At 53.2% G+C, this 22,222-nt stretch overlaps 2 protein-coding genes across 7 annotated transcripts in view; both read left to right on the top strand.

Moving 5' to 3' along the window:
* The first annotated feature begins 3,917 nt into the window (after positions 1-3,917).
* Positions 3,918-13,337, top strand: FKBP8 (FKBP prolyl isomerase 8). Of its 5 annotated transcripts, none has more exons than XM_067032499.1 (9): positions 3,918-4,023; positions 5,410-5,735; positions 8,075-8,244; positions 8,403-8,491; positions 8,790-9,007; positions 9,580-9,752; positions 11,661-11,738; positions 12,240-12,371; positions 12,797-13,337. In XM_067032499.1, exons 2-9 carry the CDS (start codon positions 5,435-5,437, stop codon positions 12,881-12,883), a joined length of 1,248 nt encoding a protein of 415 aa, XP_066888600.1. In that variant the 5' UTR covers positions 3,918-4,023; positions 5,410-5,434; the 3' UTR covers positions 12,884-13,337. The 5 variants fall into 5 exon arrangements, with proteins under 5 accessions (XP_066888600.1, XP_058919540.1, XP_066888601.1 ...); XM_059063557.2 differs by having other exon boundaries at positions 8,787-9,007; XM_067032500.1 differs by lacking the exon at positions 3,918-4,023 and adding an exon at positions 4,114-4,194.
* A 7,659-nt stretch (positions 13,338-20,996) lies between these two features.
* Positions 20,997-22,222, top strand: part of ELL (elongation factor for RNA polymerase II) — an 81,827-nt gene continuing 80,601 nt past the window's right edge. The window contains exon 1 of one of the 2 annotated variants that reach the window (XM_059063551.2): positions 20,997-21,352. In XM_059063551.2, the coding sequence (XP_058919534.1) occupies positions 21,218-21,352 (135 nt within the window). In that variant the 5' untranslated portion in view covers positions 20,997-21,217. The remainder of the gene's footprint in view (positions 21,353-22,222) is intronic. The other variant, XM_067032498.1, reaches the window with a different exon arrangement.

Raw genomic sequence — 22,222 nt, 5'->3', positions numbered from 1 at the left:
GTTGAGCAGTTTGGGAAAGAATCCCACAAAAGTGATGTTGTTTCCTTCTCAATGCATCCTATCAGGAGGCACTGGGATGTTGATATGTCTCATTGTTGGTGACATTAAATTTGATTACTTGCTTATAAGGCAGTGTCTACCAGCTTCTCAACTGTCAAGTTACTATTTTCCTTTGCAATTAATAAGTATCCAATGGGGGGATACTTAAGAGACCATGTAAATACCCTTGGTGTTTTGGTCTTGTTTTTTTGTTGTTGTTGTTGTTTACATATTTTTCACCCTTTAGTTTTAGCATCCATTCATGGCTCTTGGCAGCAATAATGATTACTTACCATGTGTTTAAATAATGGTGATTTTTAATTTAATTATTAATTGGAATTCTATTGTAAACAAGAGCTGCCTGTTCTTCTCAATTGTATATTCAAGTATTTATATCACTATGGAGTTATGAGTATTTTATTCTGTGGCTTATAATTAATTTCTATATTATTTATTTTACTGCCCCTTTAATTTAGCTCCTATGTCCTTTTAATATGTCTCCATGTTTCTGTGAGTACGTCCTTACTTTTGGCACCACAAGATGTTCTGTGCTTGCTTTGGAATATCCCTGGAATCAGCCATTTCTCCAAGGAGCCTGGTTCTGCTTCTTGGAGAATGGTATTTAGAGACCAAGATCTGGGTGCTGGGTGTGCTCACTGCTACCCAGGTATTATTGCTTAGAGACCCTCTCAGCAGTCAGAGCTAGGAAATACATGTATGTCTACTAACCCATGCATATACACATCTATTTTTAGTTCTATATCTGTTCCCTTGTGTCTCTACTGAAAACCGTGAGTTCATACTGAGATGAAGATGCATTAAGTGAGATAACCCAAGTTAAATGCGTGAACAAAATGGGGCAAATAGTAATTGCTTGATAAGTGTTAGCAATTATCATTAGTTTCTGAGGTTTTAATGAAATGTATGTTATATATTATATGTCTGATTTTTCTGTGTCTCAGTTTGTTAACTGTGAGTCTGGGTGAACCTAGCATCTGCCTCTTAAGGTTGCTAAGAGTTTGAGAGATACACACATTCCCTTGGGCACATGGAAGACTCTTTGAGAGCCCTGGAATTGGCATATCTGAGTTCTAATTCCAGCTGTCACATCCTAGCTGGGTGGCCTTGAGCAAGTGGCTTAACCTTAAGAAATCACGCAGGTTAATTCCTTACAAGAGGGGTCCCAAACCGGGCTGCAGACCAGTACTTGTCCTCAGCCTATTAGGAACCGGGCTGCACAGCAGGAGGTGAGCGGCGGGTGACCAAGCAAAGCTTCATCTGCCACTCGTCATCACTCCCCATCACTCACATTAGCACCTGAACCATTGTCCCACCCCACCCCCATCCGTGGAAAAATTGTCTTCCACGAAACCAGTCCCTGGTGCCAAAAAGGTTGGGGACCGCTGCCTTACAACAGAGTTTGGCCCATTGTAAGCCCTTGGTAAACTGAGGGTAAACTCTATTATTACTCTCACGCTCTCCTTCCTTCATTCATTGAAAAGTTAATGATGATCAGGAATCTTATACATTCTTATAGTTCAACCAACAGTTTTTAAAATTGTTCAGTAAAACCCTCTAGTCACCCCTTCTGGGTTTGGCCCATATTCTGAGAATCCAGAAAATACTCAGTCCCTGCCTAGCCTTGGCGAATGAAGGAGAGTCTGACACAGACAATCCCAGCCCTGAAGGGAACAATGTTGGGCTAGAGGGAGGAGAGACTCAAGGCTGGAGGAACCTGCAGAGTGGGATTATGAGGACTTCTGAAGGCCAGGAAGCAGGTACATCTGGATGGAGTTTTGAGGTACAATTAGGAGTTTTGCAGGTGCTGACAATCATTTAGGACTGAGGGGATCACAGGAGCAAAGACAGGATGGTGGGAAAGCACATAGTGTCGATTTGATCTTTTAAGAATTGTGGAGCTCCATGAGCCAGACAGCAGCCAGTGCTGAGAAGAGCCTCGGTGGCGGATGCTGGGAACAGTAGAACCATGACTCTGTCTGCTTGGCTTTGCCAAGCTGTAGCAGAAGAGGCCCAGACTGGAGAAACCAAGCTTTTCAACGGGTCTCTTGGGCTCTGTTGGAGGCCAGGGAACATTTACGAGGGTCCTGGAAGGGGTGGGGGCTGCACATTGAAGCCAAAGGGAATTGGCTGGTCCCAAATGTTTTCCTTTTTTATTTTGTTTAAATTTTATTTATTTATTTTCTTGGCCGTGTTGGGTCTTTGCTGCTGCGCGTGGGCTTTCTCTCGTTGCGGCGAGCAGGGGCTACTCTTCGTTGCAGAGCGCAGGCTTCTGATTGCGGTGGTTTCTCTTGTTGCGGAGCATGGGCTCTAGGCATGCAGGCTTCAGCAGTTGTGGCACATGGGCTCAGTAGTTGTGGTTCGCGGGCTGTAGAGCGCAGGCTCAGTAGTTGTGGTGCACGGGCTTAGTTGCTCCACGGCATGTGGGATCTTCCCAGACCAGGGCTCAAACCCGCGTTCCCTGCATTGACAGGCGGATTCTTACCCACTGCGCCACCAGGGAAGTCCCCCCACCACCTCTTCCGACTGGCCAGCCTTCCTTCCTCCCCGCCTTCCTTTCTTCCTTCCCTCCTTCCTTCCTTCCACAATGATTTCCCTGAATACCTCCCCCTGTTTTGTGCCATGCAGTATGTAGGCCTCAGGACTAAAACAATAAGAAACAACGTACCCTTCTCAGATTTGGGGGGGTCTTCCAGTCTATTGGGTGAGGCAAAATCAACTGATGGCACAGACACAAGTGAATCAGTTATGAAGTGGAGGTTCATTTTACCAAGACTGCAGCCAATCAGACACCTGGCCTTGCCATGGGGAGGTCAGGGATGGCTTCCAGTAGGAGGTGACCTCAGAGCACCTATCTGACAAGTTACCGCCAAAAGCCAGTTACCTTCTCCAGTGTTAGCTACCTCCAAAAGCCAGTGTCCTTCTCATTTATTCATTAATTCATTCAATTATTCATTCATCTATTGAACTCCCATAGGCCCTTAAGCATCATTCAAGGAGGTGGTGAGGACAAAACAGACAAAATTCTTTCCAGGCTGGAGCAAAATGGGGGGAATGGGGGAAGCAAAAGAATGAACAAGATCATTCTGGAAGGGAGTAACTGCTGGGAAGAAAATAAAATAGAGTGAAGAGGAGTAAGTGCCCCCTCTTTCAAAACAAGAGCCATAGAAACCCTTCTAATCAATGCTGCCACCTTCTCCTGGGGCCGTGGGCACCTTATCATACTCTAGCAGAGGTGCAGGGAGGAGGGACTCCTCCCAGTGGCCCTGCTCTCCCAGCAGGTAACCTAGCCATTCTTGAGTTCCTCCTGTATGCACCAGGCCACCCTCCCGGGATTAGACTGACCAGGTGCGGGGGGCGGTGTAGCGGGGCAGAGGTTCTGTGTGCTCTTGCGCACGTCGCTCCCCCTCGGGGCCTCGGGTCTACAGAAGTAACTAGCGGTTCAGAGTGGGTTATCCAGAAGTCTGGCTGCCCTGATCTGCAAGCCTGAGCTCCTCAAGGAAATACCATTTAGTGTTGTCCTCGCAACAGCCCCCAAGGTGAGAGTGCGCGAATAGAGGTGTTTATCCCCATTTCACAGATGAGCAGAATGAAGCTCAGACAAGGGTTGTAAGTCTGCCCAGGCTGCGCGTCGCTGACCGGAGAACTGACTCGGATCTACAGCCCCCCGCCTCCGCCCCCGCCTCCGCCTCCGCCTTCGCCTCCGCCCCCGCCTCCGTCCGAGGTTGGCGCGACGGCCTCTGCCCCTTTAAGAACGCCCCACGGATACAAGCAGGAAGGGGGCGGTGCCTGTGCCTGAGACGGATGTGCTCGCGCACCAATGGACGCTGCAGTCACTGCAGCGGCGTCCAATGGGCGCGGTGAGGGCGGTGCTGGGCGCCAGAGCCTGGTTCCCGAGGCGCGGCGGCCGCGGCTGGGGGCGGGGAGGGGGGCGCAGGACCCCAGGCTGGGGTCCCGGAGCCGGAGGCACGTGTCCCGGGGCGCCGGCGGGGTAGCGCCGGCCCGGAGCGCTGCCCGGACCTGGGCTAGTCCGGGGGCCGGCGCGGCGGGGGCTGCGGCTGCTAGGCGGAGTGAAGGGCCGCGGGGGAGGCGAGCCGGGGGGCGCGGGGGTCTGAGTGCCGGAGAGGGCGCGGCCTGGTGAGGGCAGCTGGGGGTGGGGGCCACGGAAGGTCAAGGGCAGCGGGTGGGGACGCTGCCGGCGGAGACGTACAGGGCCGGGGGCGCCCGCGGGTTGCGGGGGGTCGGGAGCCCCAGACTGGTGGCGTCAAACAGGCGTGGGGCGTTGGGAACTTGGGTGGGAGGTTGACGGTAGGCCAGGCCGGTGCAGGGGGCGTCTGGAGAGCGTAGGGTGTTATGGGATGGGGAGGGGGGTCGTCTGGGGATATCAAGGTGTTTAGGGGCGACGGGCCAGCTGTGGGGGAAGCTGGCCCGGGCTGGGGTCGGTGCTTGGGGTGCAGGGAGGGCTATTTATGCGAGCGCAGGAGATTGTGAGGGTGGGGGCAGGGAGTGTCTCAGAAAATGGGACCCGAGCCCGGAAGGAGCAGGCAGGTGAGGGTTAGGGAGGGGATGCTGTGGGTTAGAATGACGGCTCTACCACCGCCAGAGCTTGGGGCCTGGGGGAGGCGGACAGTTCTTGATGGTCCAAGGAAGAAGCCGTGGGGGTCTCGACCACTCCTCCTCAAAGGAGGCTACTTTGAGAAGGTGGTAAGAAGGCCTGAGGAGAGGAGAAAAGGCTCCCAAGGAATGGCTAGGGTCAAGGTCCCTGGTGTTGGGGGCGGTGGTATTAGGTTCAGTATATGGAAGGAAAGCCTTGGGGTTTCTGGGTGGCTCCCCTTAGGAGAAGGGACAAATGAAGGTGGGGAGCCCTGGTGAAGATTCAGTTATTTTTCCCTTGGGCTCTAAAAAATAGTCTCCCCAAGATCTCAGGGGTTGTCCCCCTGAAAAAAATCCCAGCACCAGCTCTGGACATTTAAGCAGATAAAGCCCTAGGTTCAAATCTTGGCTCCTGTGGTTGGCCTGCTCTGTGACCTTGGGCAAATGGCTTTGCCACTCTGGGCCTCAATTTCCTTTTCTGCAGGGGGATGTTCCCTACTTCCCCAGGGTGTTTATAAAGATTAAATAATAATTAACTCTAATAATAGCTAACACTGAATCTGATGTCAGGGCTTGATGAGTGGGTTGTTAAGTCCTTTGGACAAACCAGGGTTGTTACTCTATCCACCCTGTAGATGAGGAAACTAAGGCCTGGAGCCCCTGAGTCACACAGCAAGTGATCGGCGGTGTGGAGAATGGAGTCAGAGGAGATTTGAGGGGCTTGGTGGGATTCTTACCCCCATCCATTCTCCCCATCAGGGCCAATTCCCATCCCCCCAGCAGCATGGCATCCTGTGCTGAGCCCTCTGCTGCGGACCCTGAGCCCACTGCCCCGCCACCTGCTGGGGTCCCACCACTTGAGGACTTCGAAGTGCTGGACGGGGTGGAAGACGCAGAGGGCGAGGAGGAGGAGGAGGAGGAGGAGGAGGAGGAGGATCTGAGTGAGCTGCCGCCACTTGAGGATGTAGGGCAGCCCTCACAGGAGGAGGCCGAGCAGCCCGGGGCGCTGGCCCGAGAGTTCCTGGCCGCCATGGAGCCGGAGCCTGAGCCCGCCCCGGCCCTGGACGAGTGGCTGGACATCCTGGGTAAGGAGCAGGGGTGGCTCGGGTTAACCGACAGGGCCTGGACAGCTCAGGTTCAGGAGTGACCTTGGCCTAGGCCCTCTCCTCCCCTGAGCCTCATTTCCCCATCTCTGTTGTGAAGAAGGTTGGAAGTAAAACATGTAACCACGTTGATCGCCAGCCACAGGCAGTTGCTTGAGACACCTCATGTTTATGCCCTTCTCTTGCCTTCCCACCCCATGACTTGCTTTCGCAGAGCTGCTCACAGGGCTCAGAGAGGCTGAATCACTTGCCCAGAGCCACACAGCCAGCACAGCAGGCGCTGGCAGCTCCCAACCCCCACTTTTCTTGGCATTTGTCTGGCAAGTGCCTGTCCCCAGAAAAATGTGTCCTGAGGTCAAATAGATCTGTGGAACATCCCATTTTGTTCATCCCTGTGTCTGGTTCATAGTATTCATTAGTGTGCTAATTGTTCAGAAAAGTTCTGCAAGAAAGAAACTAGGAGAACCCACACATGTGCCACCCCCATGTACCCCATCACAACAACTCTAGAAGATAAACACAGCGCTACTAGTTCTGATATCTAATACACTAAATAACGCTAATGACCACACAGATAATACTAAAACATTATTACTACCATCATTAGTGCTAATGATACAGTAGTATGAAGTAATACTGGCACTGGTAAAGTCGAATTGATACTGATTTCATCTCCACTACAGATATAAACCCTACTGCACCTAAAAATAACACCAGTTGATATTTACTGAGCACTGATTCTGTGCCAGGGCTGTGCATCATCTTATTTTATCTTCACAACAACCCCACAATGTAATTCCTACCATATCCTCTTTTACAGATAGGGAAACAGGCTCAGAGAGGTGAAGCCACCTGTCCAAGGTTGCACAGCCTCCTTGGCTGTATTAAAGTTTGGGAAGCTCTTCTCTAATGATGTTAAGAGCTGCCCTGCTCCCTGTCTGAGCATGAGGATGGCTCTGTTTGTTTATATGCGAGCCAGCTGCTTTCTGAAGTCAGAATTCAGGCTTCTAGACAAGGAAACTGAGGCCTTGAGAGGGGATGTGATTCTATATCCCTGGGTTTACCTGGGTGAGAGGCAGTGCCTGGTTGAGGTCCTACCAGCATATCCACTATTAGTGCCCAGAAACCTCAAGACTCTTGACATCCACTAGATCATTGGTTCTCAAACTGGATGCGGGGGCATGTATAAGTTGGGGAGCACTGCAGGAATTTGGAACACTCTAGAATATTCCATAGTATGAGTAGATCTCTCTGCCCCTAACCTTTAGACTAGGGGTCTACTCAGACTCATGGTAGTATTTTCCAGACCAGTGGAATGTTACGGAATACAGGTACTTGTTGGAACATGGGTGACTGCAGATGATGTCAGTCTGACGTGCCCCATAGGTGTAAGCCCTCTGTTGCCCCAGCAGTTGTCATGGCATGACAGTGGGTGTCATCATTGCAGGGGCTCCTTGAGTGGATTCATGAAGGCACGGGGCCTCATGCCTGGTACTCAGTAGGTGTTGGCTGTGGCCATTTGGCCATTCCTAAGATCGTTTGGGGTATGGAGGGGAACATAGTGGTCTCTTCGGCAGCTGGAGGGGGGCGTTGGGGGCTACTTTTGCTTATGGGTCCTTCTGTGATGTGGTGCTTTGGTCAGGACACAGTTCTGGCATCACAGGTGCTCTGCTAACCAAGGAACCTACTCACTAAGTGTCACCAGGATACCCCCTGATCACCCCATTTCATGGCTGGGTAAATTGACGTCCACGTGTCACAGGGCTGAGATTGGAACCAGAGAAGGGAGAGAGGGTAGCTCCAGAGTCTCATTACTGGGTATCCCTGCTGCCCTGATTGTGGTAGGCAGGATGGCTTTTCTCAGCTCTTTGCCCTCACTGAGCCTTGACTTTCTTTCTTTTTTTTAATCTTCTTTTGGCCACACCGCGTGGCTTGTGGGATCTCAGTTACCTGACCATGGATTGAACCTGGGCCATGGTAGTGAAAGCCCGGAATGCTAACCATTAGGCCACCAGGGAACTACCTTGGTTTTCTTAAGATGACAGACCAGCCAGTGTTCACTGAGCGCATCCTTGGAGCCAGTATCGTTAGTCCCCAAATCAGCCCTTTGATGCCCGGTGTCCAGCCGGGGACACGGAGGCCCAGAGGCATGGGGTCACCTGCCCAGTAAGTGGCAGAGTGGCCACTGAAAACTCAGCTTATGCCCTGGTGCTGTGCCACCCACCCCCAGGATAGGCAGAGCTGGGGAGGGGGAGTGCCCAGGGGGCAGCTGCCCATCTGAGCTGCTTAGTGACAGGCTGCTTGTCCCTGCTCCACGGCAGGGAATGGGCTGTTGAGGAAGAAGATGCTGGTTCCAGGCCCACCAGGCTCAAGCCGCCCGGCCAAGGGCCAGGTGGTCACCGTGCAGCTGCAGACTTCGCTGGAGAATGGCACACGGGTACAGGAGGAGCCGGAGCTGGTGTTCACCCTGGGTGACTGTGATGTCATCCAGGTGGGAACGGTGCAGGGCCTGGGCAGTTCTGGGTGGGGAGGGGCTGGGGTGAGATGCAGGGGAGGTGGTGGTGGTGGTGGTGGTGGCCGGGTGGGTGGGCACTGCTGTGGTGCACCGGGACCCACTCAACTCATGCTGCTCCCCCACCCCGACCCCAGGCCCTGGATCTCAGTGTCCCGCTCATGGACGTGGGAGAGACGGCTATGGTCACTGCTGATTCCAAGTACTGCTACGGCCCCCAGGGCAGGTGAGTACCTGCTGCCTGCAGGGGTTCCTGTGGGGGTGAGGAAGTGGGTGGGACGGGTTGCTCCCCCATCTCACCCCATCTAAGTGCACATTTTATAGAAAAGGAAACAGGCTTCGGGAGGGGAACTCCCGTACCAAGTCACGGAGCTCAAGAGTAGCAAGAGTTAACTTCCCTTGTGTTTTACTGAGGAGGGGGGTGACAGCCCTTTCCTGCCTGCTCCCGCTGAACCTAGTGTGTCTGGGGTTCAGTCATGGTGGCCGCTGGGTCTGAGTGCTCTCCCCACCCCATCCCCCAGCAGGAGCCCATACATCCCCCCACACGCGGCCCTGTGCCTGGAGGTGACCCTGAAGACTGCCGTGGATGGGCCTGACCTGGAGATGCTCACGGGGCAGGAACGCGTGGCCCTGGCCAACCGGAAGCGGGAGTGTGGCAATGCTCACTACCAGCGGGCCGACTTTGTGCTGGCCGCCAACTCCTACGACCTCGCCATCAAGGCCATCACTTCTAGTGCCAAAGGTGACTGCCAGGTCGAATCCCAGCACCTCCCCTGCAAAGCCATCCCCCTAGTGCTAGAAACTTCAAGCCACAGAGGGCCCCAGATTCAAAATGTTCTAGAAAATTATAGAATATGGATAGATGTTTAGCTATGCCTAGTCTTTAGATATTTCTAGACTTAAATCCCAGGTCAGTGGACTGTTACGGAGTGCAGGTAGATGTTGGAACGTGGGTGACTGCAGATATTGTCAATCCATGATCGGGCCCTCGTTCACTTAGGCTCCATTTTGTCGACTCCTTGGGAGTGCCCTGAGGACAGCACTGGCCTTGGCCCGTGTTAGAGATGGGGAAACTGAGGCCAGAGAGGCCTGAGGTCCCCCAGGGAGTAGGTGGTAGAGGCCCCAGCACTGGGATCTTGGAAACCCCCCATCTCCTGTGACTGGGACTCTCAGAGACCCTTCCCCCCCAGTCTCCTCCAGCACCAGGTTCGGTGGGGTGGGCCTTGGCCTGGGTCACATAATCTCTCTGCAGATGGTTGTGGGTGGCTGGCGGCGTGGTAACAGTGGCTGTAGTTGAGTGCTGTCCCCCCACAGTGGACATGACATTCGAGGAGGAGGAGCAGCTCCTGCAGCTGAAGGTGAAGTGTCTGAACAACCTGGCAGCCTCACAGCTGAAGCTGGACCACTACCGTGCAGCGCTGCGCTCCTGCAGCCTTGTGCTCGAGCACCAGCCCGACAACATCAAGGCGCTCTTCCGCAAGGGCAAGGTGAGCTGCAGCTCACAGGCAGCAGGCGGGCAGGCTGGCTCCCTGACCTCAGAGCAATGACGCTGGTCCCAAACCCTAGATTTGAGAAAGGCATAGGTATCAGTCAGCCAAGCTCTCTGGGGTATAAATGGGGAAACTGAGGCCCAGACAGGTGCAGGGGTGTGGCCTGGGTCACAGCAATTCATTGACTGAGGCCAGATTTTTTTTTTTTTTTTTTTTTTTTTTTTTGTGTGTGAGTGTGGGCTGTACCATATGGCATGTGGGATCTTAGTTCCCCAACCTGGGATCAAACCCATTCCCCCTGCATTGGAAGCATGGAGTCTTAACCACTGGACCACTAGGGAAGTCCCCTGACTGAGGTCAGATTTGAACCCTGGGTCTTAGGTTCCCTCTACTCCCTGACACTGCCTTTTGGCCCATTGATAACTGTTCCTTGCATATAACCCTTTGTGACTCCCATCTCCCTCAGAGTAAAAAGCCGGGTTCTTATTTCAGCCTTTAAGGCTCTGAGCTATCTGGTCTTCCTCCTGCCATCATCTTCCAGTGTACTCTTGCTTTTTTGCATCCTGCTCAGCTTCTCCACTACTTGTTGCCTGGGCCAGGTCTGCTCCTACCCCCGTGCCTTTGCACAGGCTATGTTCTCTGCTTGAGATGTTCATACCCCAAATACACCCATGGGTCCCTCTCTCACCTCCTCTTTGCTCTGATGTCACCTCCTCAGGAAGTCCTCCCTACAACACCCACCCTGACCCTCTGTCCTGCCTTCATGTTTCCCGTCAGCATGGGTAGGTGTCATGCCTCTTGTCCATCTCCCTTACCAGAAGGCGGGGATTTTGTATGTCTCATTCACTGCTAAATCTCTAGCCCTTTAAACAGAGCCAGGCATACAGTAGGTGCTGAGTAAGTGCTGGTGGAATATAGGAATGAATTTGGCCTGGATGGACTTGACTTTAATTGCTTTTGTCCCCATCTCTGTTCATCTTCACTCTGTTGGGATAGGGGGTGCTTTCAGCATTTTTAGCAGTAAACCAAGGAAACTGAGGTGCAAGCAAACGCAGGGTCACCTAGTGTGTTAATGAGAGGCCTGAGCAGGCCAGCCAGCATTTTTAAAGTACTTTTTGTGTGTAGAGTTCTGCATAGAAACGGAGAGGAGAGAAAAGATGCTGTCCCTGTTTTTCAAGGGTTTAGAATCTTCTTGTGGGGAGTGAGACTGTCAACTCATGTAGCCTTATACATGTTTGGGTCTGATGGTTGAAGGTGATGGAAAACTACTCAAATAGATTCAGCGAAAGGAATTAACAACTTGTGGAACTGCCAAGTCAGGGGTAATTGGCTTCAAGCACGGCTGGATCCAGGTGTTTAGAAATGTTGTGCAGATGCTGTGTCTGTCTGCCGTGTTTCTCTCTCAGGCAGGCTCCTCTCTCAGGGTGACCAAGAGGCTCCCTCCTGCTCTGCCAAAAGCTCCAGGCTTCCATCCTTTCCACTTAGCAACTGGCCTCTCAGTGGTACCAGCATAGTTCAGGCTGGATCTCATTGGCTGGCTTGAGTCACATGCCTGGCTCTGAATCATTCGATGTGGCCAGAGCTTTGGCAGCTTCCATTTGGCTTCTCGAGCCAGCCAAGGTGGTGAAGGAGGAGGAGAGACCAGCGCCTGGGTCTCCTGCACAGGATGAGCCAGACACTCAGGAGAAGGAGCAGGTTAGGGGAATGACACCAAGCCTGGTGGTCTGCTCATGTAGTCTGAGGGCTCAGGGGAGCAGTTTAGGGGTGACTGGCCCCCCAGGGCAGTTGTTAGAGATACATTTGGGACTAGTCAGGTGGCCAGGAGCCTGGCAGGGCTGGGTCTCTTGAAGGAGAACGTGGCCCAGCGTGGGTCCAGAATGATATACTCCCCACTTCCTCCCACAGGTGTTGGCCCAGCAAGGTGAGTACAGTGAGGCCATCCCCATCTTGAGAGCAGCCCTGAAGCTGGAACCTTCCAATAAGGTGAGCAGAATGGGGGCACCCTGAGATTTGCTGTGCCGGCTTGTCTGGGAAGTTTTTCCTGTGGTCTGCCCCTTAGCCTTCTTGCTGTGGCTCTCCCTATGGTGTTTCTGCCTGGGAAGTGGCAGGGGGTAGGTAGCTGAAGGGCCCCAGCCAACCTGCTGAGACCCTTATTGACCCTTGCATAGGCAGTCTTGACTCACCCCCAACAGAGGTCCCAGAGGCCAAGGGCACTAGCCAGCCTGGCCAATGCCAGTGTCTTTAGCTTTCTTCCCAGAACCTTCCTCTCTCCTGGCCACCCTTGCTGCACTCCATCTTCTGGCTTCCTGGGAGGATGGAGATAGCAGCCCTCACTTCGCTGATGCCCAGAGAATAGCTGGCAGAATTCCCATGTCCCAGTGGTTCCAGCCCCGAAGGGCCCCAGGGCCCCAGAAAGGCAGACTGCTAGCAGTGATCGTTGGCTTCTGCTGCCACCTGCTCTCACAGACATTCCCCCTCTCACAGACGATCCATGCAGAGCTCTCAAAGCTGGTGAAGAAGCACGCGGCCCAGCGGAGCACTGAGACCGCCCTGTATCGGAAGATGCTGGGTAACCCCAGCCGGCTGCCTGCCAAGTGTCCTGGCAAGGGTGCCTGGGTGAGCTGGGGCCGGCGGGCACAGGGAGGCTCCCAGAGTAGGGGCAGGGGCTATGGGCAGGTATGCCATGCAGAGGGAGTTTCTTCATTTTGCAAACATTGATGTCTTCACGAACTGGGGTGTTGTGGACCATGCTGGGGACACAGAGAAGCCCCAGTGCTGTGTGACCGGGACTAAAGCAGAAGATAAAACACAATCTGGAGGGCTCAGGGTAGGGCTCCTCCAGAGGGGAAGGGGAGGTGTACCAGAGGAGGGGACATTTGGCTTGAGTTTTGATGCATGAGTAGGAGTTTTCCAAGAGGCGGGCAAGGCATTATCAGGCAGTGGTTTCCTGGGAGGGCTGTTTGGGGCCTGTTACTAGCTGAAGTGCAAGACATCCATCTTGACTGCTGTCTAGCCTCCTCTTCCCTCTCCTTTATCCACAGTCCATCCCATGGAAGTGGCTGTTTGGGGCAACTGCAGTCGCCCTGGGGGGCGTGGCACTCTCTGTGGTCATCGCTGCCAGGAACTGACCACCCAGGTGGCCGCCATCCCCTCCACTCACCGTGGACCCCACCCTGCGCTCCCTAACTCCCCCAGGCTCCCTGTCCACTGCCCTAACTGGCCTAGCCCCCTCCTCTGGGGCAGGGGCAGTGAGGTTTGGGGGTCGCGTGGCCCAGTGAGCAGGAGGGACTGAGCCCTATAGGAGGAAAGTGAGGCAGGTCCCTGGCCCCACGTCCAGCCCGGAGCAAGGGGGCCCTCATTCCTCCAGACCCAATTCCCACCCCTAACCCCACCCCCTGGGTTAGGTCCCAACAGGGACCAGCCTCAGCTTCTCCTTCCCAACAGGCCTGGGGGCAGCCCTTCCCCCACCCATTCCCTGTCCAAACGCCAACTCCTCCTGCCCCGCCTGCTGCCCTCTGTCCAGGTACCCCCCCACCCCACCCCCCAACACACACACAGTGAAATAAAGCCTCCCACCCCGCACCCTGCTGGCTCTGGAGCCTTCTTCCACCATCGCTTGGGGCTGAGCCAGAGACAGCCTGTGCTGTGTCCAGGGTCACACAGGACTGTGGATATGGCCAAGCCAGGACTAGAGTGGGGGGTTGTCTGCTCTCAGGTCACAGCAGACCGTCTTTACCAAGGGAGAAACTGTGACCTGGAGTAGTGGGGCGTTATGCTCAGGGTCCCTGGTCAGACTCTGCGGGAGTTCACAGCTAGCTATGCTCCTTACCCCACCTCTCTTGACTCTGTTGTCTCATCTGAAATTGGGGACCCTGTTGAGACCTAACTGAGGACTGTGCTGAGCCCTCAATGACCACAGGGGTCTGGCTGTGCAGAAGTGGACAGCCCCATGTCTGGGCAGCAACATAGCCAGTGCAAAGGCCTTGGAGCAGCATGGAACCTGGTCTGTTCAAAGTTGATAAAGGTGGGTGCTCAGCAGAGCTGGACCCTGCAGGGCCTTGGGGGGGCTATGGGGAGGGGTTGGGTTTGATTCCAGGAGCTCCATCCCATCTCCTTTTCCCTACAACCCAGGGCTGTCGGAGCTTCTTCCCAAAATGTTTCCCACCGTCACAACCAGGACAGCCAGAGCCAGTGTTTGGGCCTTTATTAACCTGAGTTCCTCTCGCTGCTGCTGTCTCCGAGATAGGCCACACAAGTGTTTGTCCTGCTCCCATCCCTTATAGTCCAGGAGTAGAAGCAACTGGCCACAGCCACCCAGCAGAAGGTGGCCATCAGGCCTGGAAAATAGATCTTTGCCCTGCCTGCTCCAGGCCGTTGCTGGGCCACCTGGATTACTCTCAGGGCACAAATTGGAGTGGCTTGGACCTGCTTCTCCTCTCCACCATTCAGCCCCCTTAGGTTTCTACCTTGTCCTCAGACAGGAAGGTGGGGGGGCTCCATGGGAGGAGCTGGGGCGGGGAGCATGGGTTGGCCAGGCTCGGGAGACCTGCATCTCAGGCAGGATAGCCCCTCTTTACTCAGTCTCCTTGACTTCAGGCTGGGAAGCTGGCCTGAAGGTTGGCCAGCGGGACTGTGGGCCCGCTGGGGTGACTTCCTGGCCCAGGTGTGAGAGTCACCACCGCTGACATTCCTGAACACTGGCTGTGTGCTGGCAATGGCGTTAGTCCACTGTTTACCCACAGCAGCCTTGTTCTGTGCCCATTTTTCATATATTCTGGGGACAAGTCCTTTGTCATATAGGTATATTGTGAATATAGTTCGCACTCTGTGGCTCACTTTTCATTTTCTTAATGATGTCTTTCAAAGAGCAGACATTTAAAATTTGATGCAGCCCAATTTGTCAGTTTTTTTCTTCTATTCCATGTGCTTTTTGTCAATATTTGCTGAGCCCAGCTTGTAGAGATTTTCTAGGTTTTCTTTTAAACGTCCTATGGCTTTAGCTTTTGCATTGAGATCTATGAGCCACTTTGAGTTAATTTTTGTATGTGGTGTGAGGTTGGGGTTGAGGTTCATTTTTTTCTTCTTTTAAAAAATTAATTAATTTGGCTGCGCTGGGTCTTAATTGCAGCACACGGGATCTTCGTTGCCGCGTGTGGGACCTTTAGTTGCAGCACACAAACTCTTAGTTGCGGTGTGTGGGATCTAGTTCTGTGACCAGGGATCAAACCCAGGCCCCTTGCATTGGGAGTGCAGAGCCGTAGCCACTGGAGCACCAGGGAAGTCCCCATTTTTTTCCATGTAGCCATCCAGTTGCAGAAACATCTGTGGGGAAGACTTACTTTTCCCTAGTGAGTTACTGTGGCAGCTTTGTCAAAAGCAACTGACCATACATGTGTGTCTTTTCTGGACTCTGCTCCATGGTGAGGGTCTCTGTGTCCTCTTGGCAGGTTCCACACTGTCCTGAAGACTGTAGCTTTTTAGTAATGATGGAGTCAGGCTGGGTGTGCATTCCACCTTTGCCCCTTTTCTCCATGGTTGCTTTGGTTGTGTCCCATTATTAGCTGAGCAGACCGAGGCCCAGAGAGGAGACAGCTCCTGCCCAGGGTCCCACTACCTGGAAGCAACAGGCAGGATTTGGCCCAGGTCAGCCTGCCTCCAGGGCACATGCTCCACCCACCAGCTGGTTCTGCATCTTACTGCAAGTTAAGGCCAGGAGTTGAGAAAGGCCTTGAATGCCACGGCCAGATGTGTGACTTTAATGTGTTCACCCCCTTGGTCATTCCATCCTCAGTAGTCTGAACAGGGTTGGGGTGGGGAGCCAGGGCATCCAGGACGAGGGGCATCGAAGTTGCCCTAAAGGCACAAGGAGGCCTTTGGTGGTGGCAAACGGTGCTTGCTCCTGGTTCAGGCATAGCATGTGCAAAGGTGTGCTGGCTGGATGGTGTGTGGTATGTTCAGAGGACAACTAGGATGGATTTTTCTTTCACATCAAAACGTATACCAGTGCCTTCTGTGTACCCTGTCTTGGGCGATGACTCAGCCTGAACTTGCCCTCGAGGGGTGCGACTCTCAGTGGGCTGTGAGTTGGAAGTGAACATGGTAGAATGACCTTTGCGTGTGAGAGCTCATGTCTCCTGAGCACTTCAGTGAGATGACCTTTGCATACTTCCATCTCATGTCATCCTTAAAGGACAACTTCCTGGTGGTGAGTGTTGGCTGGGGTCACCCAGTGTGGAATCATCAGTGTCTCTGAATGCATGTGCTCTGTTTCTCCTCCTGGTGGAACTCACCTTTACTCCTCATCATGCAGATGGAGCTGGTTCCCCACCAGCCTTCAGGGGTGGATCTGCAACCCAGGCCTGACCAATCAGAGCATTCTAGCCCCCTGGCCACAGTGATTGGCTCCTGGGTGTTCATGTGACACACAGTGAACTATTAAAGCCTTCTGTGGTACTTCTGCTGGAGCCATGAGGGCACCTGGAGCCCCACGTGCTTTACTTATTTATTTATTTATTTATTTTATTATAATTTTTTTTTTTTTTTGCGGTACGCGGGCCTCTCACTGCTGTGGCCTCTCCCGTTGCGGAGCACAGGCTCCTGACGCGCAGGCTCAGCGGCCATGGCTCACGGGCCCAGCCGCTCCGCGGCATGTGGGATCTTCCGGGACTGGGGCATGAACCCGTATCCCCTGCATCGGCAGGTGGACTCTCAACCACTGTGCCACCAGGGAAGCCCCCACCTGCTTTAGAGTGGTAAAGAAATAACTCATCAGGCCTGGGTTGTCCAAACCATACACATTTAAAGGACTGGCCCTTGACTGGCACCTGGGAGGTCACCTCTAGACTCTTGGAATGTCCTGACTGGTATAAGTGTTTACCTGAGGTCATGGGCCACACCAGATAGTCCATGCTAACAATATGATTTAGGGTGGGGGCTTTTGGCCACATGGTATCAGTTCAGCCTCTGGATGGGCTGGAGACTGAATTTCATCACATGGGTGGTCAGCCATATCTGCATGACTGACCCCTCCTCCCTAACAAAAACCCTGGACAAGGCTCAGGTGAGCTTCCCTGGATGGCAATATTCCGTGTGTGTTGTCACAGTCATTGCTGGGAAAATTCAGTGCTGTCTGCAACCAGAAGCTTGTGCCTGGTTTCTCCTGGTTTCTGCTTTATGCACCCTTCTCCTTTGCTGATCCTTATCCTTTTGCTGTGACCAACCATAGTCACGAATGTAACAGCTTTTCTGAGTTCTGAGTCCTCCTAGTGAATTATCAAACCTGAGGGTGGTCTTGGGGGTCCCTGACAACAGATGTCTTTACCCCCATCCCGAGAAGAGCTGTGAGCGCCCCCCTACCCATTGTACAAATGAGTCCTGAGGCCCCAAAAGGTAGACTTACTGGCTCTGAGGTGCCCAGCTAAGAGAGCACCGGAGCAGGCTGCTTGCTGGCCACCCCACCATGCAAAGGGGCCAGCTCCAAACTGAGTGTTTTCATGGATCATCGCGTTCCCTTTGCTGCAAAACTGTTTGCTTCAAAATCCCAAAGGTCCATTTGCTCTGACCTAGCATCTCAAGTTTCAGGAAGTTCTGGGACAGATGTGCAGAGATGTGTCTCTAAGGGCTGTGCGTTGCAGAAGTTTTAAGGCGTTTCTAAGATTTCTCATCCTGTGTCATCCCAGGTCTGAGAATGTGGTAGACCTCACTCCCATAATTGTGTTGTTATTGGGCATAGTTTACCTTAAGATAATCTGTGTGGGCCTGACCCTGCTGGTTGTAGAAGAGGAAGTCAGAGGGATTCAACATGAGGGAGGTCTCTATTGCTGAGATGGAGGGGGCCATGTGACCAGCGCCTGAGAGTGGCCCCCAGCTGACAGCAAGGAAGTGGGGACCTCAGTTCTACAACCACCAAAAAATGAGTTCTGCCAACAACCTGAAGGAGTTTGAACACAGATCCTTCTCCAGCTGAGCTTCTGGATGAGGACACAGCCAAGCCAATACCTTGATTACAGCCTCATGAGACCCTGAGCAGAGAACCAGTTAAAACATACTAGACTTATGACTCACAGAAACTGTGAGATAATAAATGTTCCTTATATTAAGTCACTAAGTTTGAGATACTTTGTTACGCAGCAATAGGCAGCAATAGCAAATTAATACATATATTAGCGATAGCCAACTAATGAATAGTGGGTGTTCATCCCAGTGTGATTTAAAATCCCACAAACTGCAAACAACATAAATGTCTAACAGAAAGAGATTATGTACATAAACTCTTGTAAACCCATTAATAACAATTTCCATGGTGATGCCATTTGCCTTTGGTCTAGGGCCAGGCTCTTGGGTAAATGCTGTTATCCCTATTTTATGGATGAGCAAAATGAGGAACAGAGAGAGTGAGACACATCCAAGGCTACAAGGGGTGAGGGTCAGGCTAGGGTCACTGTTCCCATCACAGAGCTAGACCTTTTTCAATGGGCTTGCTAGGTGGAATATATGTTGAGAGGCTACCCAAGGTGACCAACTGGCTTCCAATTTCTTGGGTGACCTAGTTCTTAAAGGCTTTTGGAGAGCATGCCAATGCCTGATGATTTCCTCCATTATCATTTCAGGGGTCCTGTTGGGATCCACTGGGGCGTTAAGTGTAAAGTGGAGAAAAATCAATACTTGTTTCCAAGCACTACAGCCCATGGTTGCAGTGTTCCTAAGTCTTTTAACTTCTCTAAATGCTCAGTTTCCTCATCTGGCAGATGGGACCAAGCCACTGTATCCACCCCAAAAGGCAGTTGTGGGTGCCAAACACTGATCACAGAACCTCGTGTGTTTTAAACACTCTACGTGGGGTGACTGTTACTGGTATTGTTGTCTGTTTCTCAGATGAATCCACTTATACTCAGAGAGGGGAAGTGCTTTTCCCGATGTCACACAGCAAGCTGGTCAGCACTTAGAGCTGGCTCCTCCCACATTCTACTCCATTCAGCAGTCTGGCTGTTGCTCCCCTCCCCATCCTCTAACTCCAGACTGCCTGCTCCACAGCTACCCTTCTTGCCCTTCTGTGGCCCTTCTAAGGGCAGTGCAGCCCTGGCCTGCTCCAATATTTTCCTGGCCCAGCCTCCAGATACACATTTGGGCACAGCAGTGGGTAAATGGGTCAGCGTGTCTGAGCAACTGCTGGCATCTTGGTGGTAGGATGGACTGATCCCAGGTGAAGGGTGGAGGATCCCAGAGCTTTGGCCCTGAGCTCAGACAGGCTGGAGTTGGAATCTCTGCAGCAGTATGTAAGACCTTCCAGATTCTCCGAGCCTCACTCTCCTCATCCCTGAAATGGGCTGATAGCTGTGTTGTGAGGATTAAATGAGATTATTTATTAATTCAACACATTTCCTGAGCACCTACTCTGCACTAGGCCCTGTGCTGGGGTTGTTCAATGAGGAAATACAGAAAGGGACCCAGGTACCAGAGGCAGGATGAAGAGTAATCAGGAGGGCTCTGGATCAGAAAGATCCAAGTTCAAAGTTCCAAGCAGCCCATTCACTGGTAGGGTGAATATCGGCACATGCTGCCTAACCCATTTGAGCCTCAGTTTCTCCATTTGTAAATGGAGATATTAATGACAGGTATGGAAAAAGGTTTCACAGAATCTAGCATTGCCTTTAGGGTCAGCAGTTCATGATCAGGGGTAAAGAGATGGTAGTGCCAGCCTGGCACTGGTGGGCAGAACTAATGAGACCACCTGAGTAGAGATGTACACCTTCACTTTCCTCTCTTGCCTCAAAATATTCATTCTATTACCACCGTAAATTAGATTCAAGCGAGAAGGAAAACGACTCAGGAACTTTTTGCAGGTCAGAAGACCCAGGAGCCCAGGAGGAGCTTTCCTGGGCAAGCCAGAGCTGGTCTTCAGCTTTAGTTTCCCCACATGTAAAGCAAGAGATTGATAAAATGGTGCAGTTCCCGTGAAAAACAGTTTGGCAGTTTCTCAGAAGGTTAAACATAGAATTACCATATGACTTAGCAATTTCATTCCCAGGTATAGACCCAAGAGAAGGGAAAACATCTGTCCACACAAAACCATGTACATGAATGTTCACAGCAGCACTATTCATAATAGTGAAAAAGTGGAAACAACCCACATGTCTATCAATGGATGAATGGATAAAATGTGGTTTATCCACACAATGGAATATTATTCAGTCATAAAAAGGGATGAAGCATTGATACAGGTAACAGCATGGACTAACCTTGAAGCCATCATGCTGAGTGAAAGAAGCCAGTCACAGAAGGTCACATACTGTATGATTCCATTAATATGAAATGTCTAGAAAAAGCAAATTCATAGATAGAGAAAGTAGCTTAGTGGTTGCTAGGCGCTGGGGAGGGGGGTGAGGAATAACCTGATTAGTGAGTATGTGGTTTCCTTTTGGGGTGATGAAAATGATGTTCTGGAACTAGGTAGTGGTAGTGACTGCAGTGTGAATGTACTAAATGTACTAAATGCCACAGTACTGTACACTTTAAATGGGTTAATTTTATATGTGAAATGTTTTTTTTTAGTAGGAGAACTGGACAACCACCATCTCTCAGGTCCAATGGGGATGTAGGATTTTATTCTATTAAAAGTCTATCTTGGGACTTCCTTGTTAGTCCAGTGGGTAAGACTCTGCGCTCCCAATGCAGGGGGCCCGGGTTCGATCTCTGGTGGGGGAACTAGATCCCACACGCATGCCGCAACTAAGACCCAGTGCAGCCAAGATAAATAAATATTAAAAAAAAAAAAAGTCTAGTCTTATTGCGAGCAAAGTTTACCAGCCCCCACAATTCCCCACAACCTTAGGGAAGCCCCACCAGCCCAACCCAGCGTCCAACGCGCGCTCTGTTTGCATAGTCACGCCCCGCCCCCAGCCCGCCACTGGTTCCACCCCACCCCACCCGCCAACCCCCGGCAACGTGTTTTGCGCCGGCCTGGCCCCCTCCGCGCCCTCGCAGGGGCTCTCAACAGAAGCCAAAGGCGGAAGACTTGGAGAGACCGCATAAGTAATACATCACGTCAGCGGCTGGTGGGGCGGGGCTTCGACGGGCCTGGTTGTCAGGGTCATGAATAATACACATTGAGGCGGGGCCTGAAGGTGGGCGCGTGTCGGGGCGGAGTCCGGGCACTAAAGTGGACACCTCTAGAGTCTTGGGAGGTGGGGCCATCCGCGCCTTATGAATATGCAGGAAGTCGGGGTGGTGACTGTGGGCCTCACTAGGCCCGCACGGTGGCGTGGCCGCCGCGTCTCACGAATAATGCAGCACGTCGGCGGGGGGTGCGGCGGCGATAGTGGTTCTCGCTGGATCCGGAGGGGGCGTGGTCAGTCGCGTCTCATGAATAATGCAGCGCGTCATCGGGCGGCGGGGTGGGGCGTGGCCGGCGCGCCTCTGGCCCTGGAGCCGGGAAGGGGGGGCGGGGGAGCGATGGTCGCAAGATGGCGGCGCTGAAGGAGGCTCGGAGCTATGGGCTGTCGTGCGGGCGAGTAAGCGACGGCAGCAAGGTGTCCGTGTTCCACGTGAAGCTCACCGACAGTGCCCTGAGGGCCTTCGAGAGCTACCGCGCCAGCCAGGTGAGCGGCACGGGGCTTGGCGCGGCCGTCGGGGACGTCGGGGCGCAGGTCGGCCTCGCGCGCCCCTCTCCGTGGCGTCCTTGCCTGGGGGCTCGGGGTCCGGCGTCTGAGGTGCTGCTCGCGGGTTCCTGGGCCGGTGGGGCGCGGGGTGGCCGCCTGTCCGGGTCGGAGCGCGGGGAGCCTCGGCGCGAGGAGACGACCCTGGCGGGCGGCCCAGGGCGGCCGAGGGGCCCGAACTCGCGCGCCTGGTCCGGGGGACGTCTGTGTCGGCACCTGGAGGCGTCCGGGGCCTTTCCCAACTTAACCGGCACCTGGGCAGGAACCCGTTTTTTTCACCTGACCGGGGGAGGGTGTGGAGGCAGCGCCGTCCGAGCACGGGAGGTGGGGGTTTGGGACTTCTCAGTCTGGCTCCTTGCAGGGTGGCTGGTAGGGATGGCTGACTGCACTCCTGGGGAGCAGCTTTTCCGTCTAGGACGCTGACAGGGTGGGTCAGTGGGGCACCGCTGTCGGGCATCTGTGGGGTCCTGTTCCGTTTGTTTGCGGAGGTTGTGTCTACACTTGGGGGCCGTCTTTGATGCTTTCCAATGAGGCCGCTGGAGTTGGGTTCACTTTTGGTTCTTGTGAAGGGGAGTTTGGGCAGAACCTGACAGCTTGTCCCCAACTCCCTAGGTGAACCTGAATCACTGGACACTTTTAGAAAGTGGAAGCGTTTTGGGGGGGAATTGCTGGCATGGTGCCTCTCCCAAGCTGGGAGCCTGTTGTGAACACCTGGGAAGGAGCTCTGGCCACTGCACCTGGCTGCTGACGCTCAAACTTCTCAGGGGCCGATTTGGGCCCATCTCGGGAAGTTCGAGGCGTTTCAGTTCTGCC

This window comes from Kogia breviceps, chromosome 4 (assembly GCF_026419965.1).
Source record: "Kogia breviceps isolate mKogBre1 chromosome 4, mKogBre1 haplotype 1, whole genome shotgun sequence".
Lineage (NCBI taxonomy): Eukaryota > Metazoa > Chordata > Mammalia > Artiodactyla > Physeteridae > Kogia > Kogia breviceps.
Note: the sequence above shows the minus strand (reverse complement) of the source record. Positions and strands in the feature narration are given on the sequence as shown.

Bases quoted from the DNA above. Each gene is read 5' to 3' on its own strand.
- FKBP8 (XM_059063553.2), top strand. From the start codon at position 4,694: ATGGTCCAAGGAAGAAGCCGTGGGGGTCTCGACCACTCCTCCTCAAAG. The intron at 8,245-8,402 runs GTGGGAACGGTG...CCCCGACCCCAG, and splicing joins GTGACTGTGATGTCATCCAG to GCCCTGGATCTCAGTGTCCC. The intron at 9,753-11,660 runs GTGAGCTGCAGC...TTCCTCCCACAG, and splicing joins CGCTCTTCCGCAAGGGCAAG to GTGTTGGCCCAGCAAGGTGA.